General features: G+C 42.9%; 3 protein-coding genes across 3 annotated transcripts; all 3 read right to left on the reverse strand.

Annotated features, from left to right (window-relative positions):
• Positions 1 to 1,381: 1,381 nt before the first annotated feature.
• On the reverse strand, positions 1,382 to 1,901 carry LOC121305421 (histone H2B 5-like). The gene has a single exon (XM_041237075.1). The coding sequence runs from the start codon at positions 1,845 to 1,847 to the stop codon at positions 1,470 to 1,472; it is 378 nt and encodes a 125-aa protein (XP_041093009.1). The 5' UTR covers positions 1,848 to 1,901; the 3' UTR covers positions 1,382 to 1,469.
• A 62-nt stretch (positions 1,902 to 1,963) lies between these two features.
• LOC121305424 (histone H3) lies at positions 1,964 to 3,481 on the reverse strand. The gene has a single exon (XM_041237078.1). It carries the CDS (start codon positions 2,881 to 2,883, stop codon positions 2,473 to 2,475), a length of 411 nt encoding a protein of 136 aa, XP_041093012.1. The 5' UTR covers positions 2,884 to 3,481; the 3' UTR covers positions 1,964 to 2,472.
• Positions 3,482 to 3,567: 86 nt separating this feature from the next.
• Positions 3,568 to 4,024, reverse strand: LOC121305428 (histone H2A). The gene has a single exon (XM_041237082.1). It carries the CDS (start codon positions 4,022 to 4,024, stop codon positions 3,638 to 3,640), a length of 387 nt encoding a protein of 128 aa, XP_041093016.1. The 3' UTR covers positions 3,568 to 3,637.
• Positions 4,025 to 8,144: the final 4,120 nt, after the last annotated feature.

Here is an 8,144-nt window from a genome sequence, read left to right on the forward strand (position 1 = left end):
TTGTGGAGAAGTATAAAAATCTTGACAAAGTGAACCACAGGCAATACTTTTAGTCTTAGATGACTTTGGGTATGAAGTGGAGATTACAGTGCAAAAACAGATCCATATTAGTGGGACTGGACGCTATTTAACAAACTGACAAAAATGTCACGTCTTGTGGTATTACAAATGATGCCGCTAAGGCTGGCTGTTGGGCAGTGGCTAATGGGTCCTGTAGACTCTGAATCTACCAAGTCTGTTACCAACAAGCTTGTGGAAGTTTTTTTCTTGTAGGTATTCCCAGGGAAATACTGACCGACTAAGGTCCCATATTTCCAGAGTATTAAATACTGATATTGCTTCTTAAATGGAGAGTATGTGCAAGCCTAGATCAACACGGCAAGCAAGGCTGACATTCATTATGTGAAATAGAAACATTTAAAAACAATAGCAATACCTTACTAGGAGAGAGAGGTTGATGTTTACATCTCTTTCCTACTTTCACCTGAAGAAGAGACCTTGAGGTCCTGAAAGCTTCTGGCTAATTATGATTTAGTTAGTCCAATAAAAGGTATCACTTCTCCTTCTCTTGGTAATAAGTTTGTAATAAAATAGAATTTTAACTGTCAAATATTTACACAATGCATTTAAGCATTTTATATAGTCTTCATTGTAAATTTCTTTCATACACGCAGTTCCAATATATTTGTAAGTTACTTTTTTATATATAATTATATATACAGTCAACTCTCAATAATACGCATTGCAAGTAATTTATCAGTAATTCTTATTATCAGGTGTCTAGCCACATGCATTTGGTCAGGTTTTACTGACAAGTCAAATATCAATTATAATGAAAAGTGGTCCCAGATAGACACATTCTGATTATAGGCATTATAAAACCACACATAGGTATTGAGCAAATCACGGACTACTTGCACTGACAGTGTATATGGCACAGTTCAGTATTTGCACTGCAAGTCGACTTTGGGTTCTGGAGTGGAAGATCACAAGAGTTCCACCTGTTGGTATTAATGCAAATTAGAGCTATTCTGTTTGGGGATTTGAATTGCAATTGTATTTGTTCTTGGCAGCTGAGGTAACTCCTGCATTTGAAAGTTCTCCCTGCGGGAGAGGAAGCTGTTCCAGATAAGAGCTTTTATCTGGGCGGACATGGGACCCTTTTTAAAGTACACAATCTAAACAACCTTTACAATTTATAAAAAGTATTTACATAACTGACTAGATACTATCTGCATGAAATATAAATAAATGCCTGCAAACATAAGCGTTGATATTTAAAATCTCCTTTCTCCAAATCCATGTTCTTTCAAATTAAAGAAACAAGGAAAAAAAAAAAAAATACGATTCTCATTTTAAGAAAACAAAAGCGCAAATGAAACAGGAATTCATCTCTCTCTGTGGTGTTTTGGGTGGCTCTTAGAAGAGCCTTTGTGTTGCTGGAAGGACGGGGCAGGGACGGGCTCGGTTTACTTGGAGCTGGTGTACTTGGTGACGGCCTTGGTGCCCTCAGACACGGCGTGCTTGGCCAGCTCTCCGGGCAGCAGGAGGCGCACGGCTGTCTGGATCTCCCGGGAAGTGATGGTGGAGCGCTTGTTGTAGTGAGCCAGGCGGGACGACTCGCCGGCGATGCGCTCGAAAATGTCGTTGACGAACGAGTTCATGATGCCCATCGCTTTGGAGGAGATGCCGGTGTCGGGGTGGACCTGCTTCAGCACTTTGTACACGTAGATCGCGTAGCTCTCCTTCCTGCTCTTTCTGCGCTTCTTTCCTCCCTTAGGCTGGCTCTTGGCAACAGCCTTCTTGGAGCCTTTCTTCGGCGCGGGTGCAGCTTTCGGTTCGGGCATTTTCTTCCTCTGATGCAGCTCAAAGATGAATGAGTAGCCAGCCCCACAGCGCCGGTATTTATAGAGCGCATATGCAAATTGATACCGATTAACCATTTAGAGCAGGAAAATGTATAATATGAACCAATCAACACGGTTTAAGGCGGGGCGATAAGATGGGGTTGTGTTTTAGAGGCGGCGACGTCACTTTACCGGGGCAAAAAAATTTATTTTTGGGGCATTGTACGAATCACAGGGTACGAATATGGCCCATTTTTATTGTATTTCTTGTGAGCAGCATTTACTGAACCAGCACAATTTGAATTGCTTTAGCAAAAACATTGTTTTCCATTCAGCTGAAGCTCTTCATCCGAAATGTCCCGATATAACCTTATATACATATGTATTAGATCAGCTACTGACATGTGCACTTGCATTACTAAAATAGGTCAAATAAAAAAAGCATAATATTTTCGTTTAGCTAAATTATTACATCTATACACACACGCTTGCTTTATTAACATAATGTATCAGTCTGGACTTAACGAAATACTAGTTTTGATAATGGAATCAGATCTTTGAAGTAAAGTTGTGGCTCTTAAAAGAGCCTTTGTTGTTCAATGTAGTTTTTTAACCGGGTTGCGGTTTAAGCGCGTTCGCCTCGGATGCGGCGAGCCAGCTGGATGTCTTTGGGCATGATGGTGACTCTCTTGGCGTGAATGGCACACAGGTTGGTGTCCTCAAAGAGCCCGACCAGGTAAGCCTCGCTAGCCTCCTGCAGCGCCATCACAGCGGAGCTCTGGAAGCGCAGGTCGGTCTTGAAATCCTGAGCGATTTCTCTGACCAGCCGCTGGAAGGGCAGCTTGCGGATCAGCAGCTCGGTGGATTTCTGATAGCGGCGGATCTCTCTCAAAGCCACAGTCCCGGGTCTGTAACGGTGAGGCTTCTTCACGCCGCCGGTAGCAGGGGCGCTCTTTCGGGCAGCCTTGGTAGCGAGTTGCTTCCTCGGCGCCTTTCCTCCGGTAGATTTACGAGCGGTTTGCTTGGTTCTTGCCATCTTTCCCTGCTTTCAGTCAGTCACTATGCGAGTAAACTCCTGTTTGAATGACGGAAAGACGGTGCATCAGACTTTATAGCGACAGCCGGGTTGCCCTGATTGGATAAAACTCGCGAGACAAAAGTCCGTTTCTCATTGGCCAGATTGTAAATACTCAATCGTGATTGGATCATTTGAAGTTGGCGCCTCTTTCTCTGCTGTTCAGCAGCCATGAATATTCAAATTTTTCTGTCCTTTTTGCTCGTTGAAAGAGATTTTTATTTTTATTTTTTTTTAAACATTGATGTAAGAATTATCCTAAACACATCCATGTTATATTGTTTGGGGTATAATTTAATTAAAGTGACGGTTCTACAAATCATTTAAGACAAACTCACGACACACCATATCGCCGTAACGGGTTAGAAACGCGGTCAGTTTTAAACAGTTGAAGCTCAGATTAGCTTTAACTGTGGATCGACTGAGACGCCGAGGAGCGAAAATTGCGCGTTATCGTAAATAACTGGGCAGCCAACTCCTTGTGAGTGATTAATCACTATTAAATACAACACAAGCGCTAATCTGAAGACGTGTAAATCGTTCTGACCATTTTTCATGGTTCGTATTGCAGTGAACACGCTGTTCGTGTACCTAATGCATTATAGGGACCCATCTTCAGCAGCGTCAATGAATATAGCTCTCTAGTGAAGCGGTGGGCGGCTCTGAAAAGAGCCTTTGGGTCTGTGAAGTCTAAACGCGGGTCAGTCAGGCTGGTTTACTTGCTCTTGGCGGGCTTCTCGGTTTTCTTGGGCAGCAGCACGGCCTGGATGTTGGGCAGCACGCCGCCCTGAGCGATGGTCACGCCTCCCATCAGCTTGTTGAGCTCCTCGTCGTTGCGCACAGCGAGCTGCAGGTGACGCGGGATGATGCGGGTTTTCTTGTTGTCCCGGGCGGCGTTCCCGGCCAGCTCCAGGATTTCAGCAGTCAGGTACTCGAGCACAGCGGCCAGATAGACCGGGGCTCCAGCGCCGACACGCTGGGCGTAGTTTCCCTTCCGCAGCAGCCTGTGGACACGGCCGACTGGGAACTGCAGTCCTGCCCTGGAGGAGCGAGTCTTAGCCTTGGCTCTCGCCTTTCCGCCGGTCTTCCCTCTTCCAGACATTGCGCTGTATTCTTGCTGATACCACTTTATTAATAAATCAGCCAAGACGACGGGTCGTCTTTTATAGACTGAAAATCGCTCTGATTGGTTAAAACGTGCTGTAGCTGGGTAGCCTATCACAACACATCAGGATCACGATTGGTCTACAACTTTTTTTTTTTTTTAATGCGTGTCGCTGATGACGTGTTTTTGCCAAAGCTACGATCGCGGCTTTTTTAAAAATCAGTATTTCTAATGTAAAAGCCAAGTGCATTCTCCATTACTTTAATATAAACTAAACCTCGACTGTGTTCCACATTATTATATACAGACCTAAACAAAGCCAATGCAGTTCACAAAACCCTGAATATATATTATAATAAGCTGTAAAGTGATAGGCTTGTACAACAAAGGGTTACAGTAATATAGGGTCGCAAAATGAAGTGCAGAAATGATAAGAACACAAGAAAGTTTACAAACGAGAGGAGGCCATTCAGCCCATCTTGCTCGTTTGGTTGTCAGTAGCTTATTGATCCCAAAATCTCATCAAGCAGCTTCTTGAAGGATCCCAGGGTGTCAGCTTCCACAACATGATCAGAGACAATGGATCACACCTATCGTTGCATCAAAGGTTTATTGCAGTGGTCATCAAAATACAGAGCGCTCCGGAGAATAACAGTCACTTCATCAGTAACTAGTGTATTCTACCGGGGTAAAGCACATACATGGGTTATATAGTTTCCACATAACACCCCCTGCTCCTATCAGGATTTGGCACTCAGCAGACAATTCATCCATCCCTACCCCCTAAACTCATATACTAGAGGATAGCTGTGGGGCATGATGAGTGTGTGTGTGTGTGTGTGTATGTGCATTATTATATAAACACGTTTCTAAACGTGCGCTGCAATCGGTATTGCTTAATATTTTTGTAATATTATTTTGTACAAAAAGGTTGTTCATCGTTGATTAAATACAAGACAAGAAGTGACCGGTGAAAAAAAGGCGCCAAATTCAAACCCCGAAAAATAAATCAGTCCGTCTTGAGCAAACCCATCGCCCTCTGAACCATTAACAACCTCTAACGTGCCCACCCAATAAATCACACAAAGCTATTCCCACTGTGCAATGTTGATTGGTTCAAATTTGCACATTCTGAGTCTAGTGGTTTGTACGGCAACTATTTGCATATACGCTCTATGCCTTCTATAAATACTGGCGCTGGGGGGCTGGTTGCTCATCCATCTTTGAGCTGCATCAGAGGAAGAAAATGCCCGAACCGAAAGCTGCACCCGCGCCGAAGAAAGGCTCCAAGAAGGCTGTTGCCAAGAGCCAGCCTAAGGGAGGAAAGAAGCGCAGAAAGAGCAGGAAGGAGAGCTACGCGATCTACGTGTACAAAGTGCTGAAAGCGGCGCTGGCACACCTATCCACTGTCCTGGATCCTGACCGACCTCATCCAAAACACATGTCTCTAGCCTGTGTTTTCTTTTTTAAATATATATTTTGTGGATTTCAAAACTTTAAAGTCTTTACAGTCTCCATTAACTCCCATTATATTCCATCCAGGACATTCCAATATGGTGATGGTAAACTGGGAGAGGATTGCGTTAACAGAGGTGATATTAAGAGGGCTTGAGTGTAAATTTTACACTTCAAAAAGTTTGTAGCGAGCTTACTGTGTTCTGCTGCTGTGTTTTCTTCAGCCTCTTTCCCTCCACTAGGTGGTGTTGTAAGGGTAAGAAACCACTAAGAGCGAGGAGAAATGCGTTTCACTGGTGACATGAAACTGAACCCAGGTGAACAGAGCAAGAGGAAAGGCCGGCATGAGAGGATAGTGAAGTAGCAGTCTGTCTGTCTGTCTGCGCCACTGAGCCCACCAGATTGGAACCCAGACCTCCAGTGGAAAACAGAAGGCAGAAAGAAGCTACTGTCCGAGTTCAAGCAGATATCTAGGTAAAAAACAATGTTTTTTTTTAGTCATCTTGATGAATTAAGTGGCAGGTTTTTTTTTTTTATCATTGCACTTCTGAATAATGAATGAGGTATTTATGAATTGTAATTAATATAGAACAACTGGTGAAGTAATCCTTACAGCTTTTCAGACAGTGCTTTTCTATACTGTGTCAGCAGCAATGATTCAGACAGTCCCTCTAAGTTTCAGTCTTCATAGTGTTACATACTATACAGCAGCAGCATCAATAATGTTTCAGACAGTCCTTTAATCTTCATAATTTTATATATTATATAGCAGCAACACCAGACATGATTCAGACAGCACCCCTGAGCTTCAATCTGCATAGTTTAATATATTATACAGCAACACCAAACATGATTCAGACAGCCCCCCTGAGTTTCAATAGCCATAGTTTTATATGTTATACAGCGACGCCAAACACGATTCAGACAGCCCCCCTGAGTTTCAATAGCCATAGTTTTATATATTATATAGCATTGACACCAACAGTGATTCAGATCATTTGTGCCACATAGCCTCACTGTTTTTTTTTACTCTTCCCAGAAATATTTAGGTCATTGTGATTATAAATAGCTGTCTTCTTTTAAGACAAAGCCGAGTGCCTTGTCAGAAGAATTCGCATGCAGTAATTCTGTTTTTCCATTGATATGCCAAACTGCTACACCTGCAGCGAATCTAGGCCAGACGTGAAGCAGATAGAGCTAGTGTTGGAGCACGATCTATAAAACAGAGCTATCAGAGGCTTTGAAATCCTGACATGCAAAAGAGTATTGGTTAGTGGTGCTTTAAGGGAGACCAGTGACAATATTGCTAGTGCAGATAATAGGTAAGAGAATGTTTTTAATAGATGGCTTGGGCTCGTTTAAGTGGGGAGCTGTGATAATGTTGCTTTGTGCTAGTAAGAAGAAATATATGGTTTTGAGAGCGGGCCGTCATAATGCTGCTAATTTTAATAAGCCTGGGTTATGATCTCTCTGTAAATGTTGAAGTTATGCTACAGGCTCTAATGAAATATGAAAATAATCCAAGAGGTGAATGTGATCTGGTCTTAGCAGGGGTGCTGGAACTAGCAGTGCTGGGGGTGCGATTGCACCCCCTTGACTTCTATACAGGGGTTACAGTTTTGTTCAATAGCTTTCGGCAACCCACTTCAAAAATTGTTCCAGTGCCACTGGCTCTTAGGCAACAAAAAGATCAGGATCTTGAAAAATACCAAACATCTTTCAAAAAGCCACTCGCAACGAAACACAGAGGAAAAAAAAAAGAGCCAGTGATTCAGAGTATCATATCCGTGTCGGGTATTTACAAGGTAGACCAACCCAGCTGGCTAGAAATCCTGGCTGTTTAACTAGAGTCCAAAAACAAGCATGTTATTGTGAATGCTGTCAGATTCACCGGCCTCTCACCTTCCTCTAGTGGCCTGGGTTCACAAAGTGCTTTACAGAGGCAGGCTGTGAACTGCACATTATATGCCTAGTCACTTACAATAAGACACTGATTTAACATCTCGTCCACAGGATGGAGCACAAGGAGGTGAAGTGACTTGCTCAGGGTCACACACAGCAAGTCAGTTAGTGGCATTTGAGATGAGATTTGAACCCGGGACCTTCTGGTTACAAGCTCTGGACTTTAACCACAGGACCACACTGCCTGATGGAAGATGGCCAGCACTCTCCTTTAAAGGAGGGTCAGTGATACTGTTAAAGCTAATTAACAAAGAATGGACTGGGAAGCCTTGGTTAGAACCTTTTGAAGGATTTATTTCTTTAAATAGAGCTTTTCTTAATGTTCAGAATGTATTGAGGAGAGTAAATTACAACAATCTTAATTTCCTCTCGCTTTGTGATTGTGCTAATGAGCTTATGTTCGCAGATCAAAAATCATTTGGGACTGGTAATGAAAACACACACAATACTCTCAGAGAACTGAGCTATTAGGGAAAGAAGGATGGAGAGAGAGAGGGAGGGTGACAGGGGAGGGGAGGATGAAGTAGAGAAGGGAGATGGAGGAATGAAAAAAGGACCAGTGGTTAGTATTAAGAAGAGGAAGGAAAAGTCTTGGTTACTAAAGTGAGAACAGTTTTGACATAAAGATGATGGTTAGCAAGTTTCATCATAATTGCATAAGTGCTTACATGCAAAACTAAAATAACAGACAGACAGACAG

This window comes from Polyodon spathula, chromosome 43 (assembly GCF_017654505.1).
Source record: "Polyodon spathula isolate WHYD16114869_AA chromosome 43, ASM1765450v1, whole genome shotgun sequence".
NCBI lineage: Eukaryota > Metazoa > Chordata > Actinopteri > Acipenseriformes > Polyodontidae > Polyodon > Polyodon spathula.

Coding starts and splice junctions, on each gene's coding strand:
- LOC121305424 (XM_041237078.1), bottom strand. CDS start 2,883: ATGGCAAGAACCAAGCAAACCGCTCGTAAATCTACCGGAGGAAAGGCG.
- LOC121305428 (XM_041237082.1), bottom strand. CDS start 4,024: ATGTCTGGAAGAGGGAAGACCGGCGGAAAGGCGAGAGCCAAGGCTAAG.
- LOC121305421 (XM_041237075.1), bottom strand. CDS start 1,847: ATGCCCGAACCGAAAGCTGCACCCGCGCCGAAGAAAGGCTCCAAGAAG.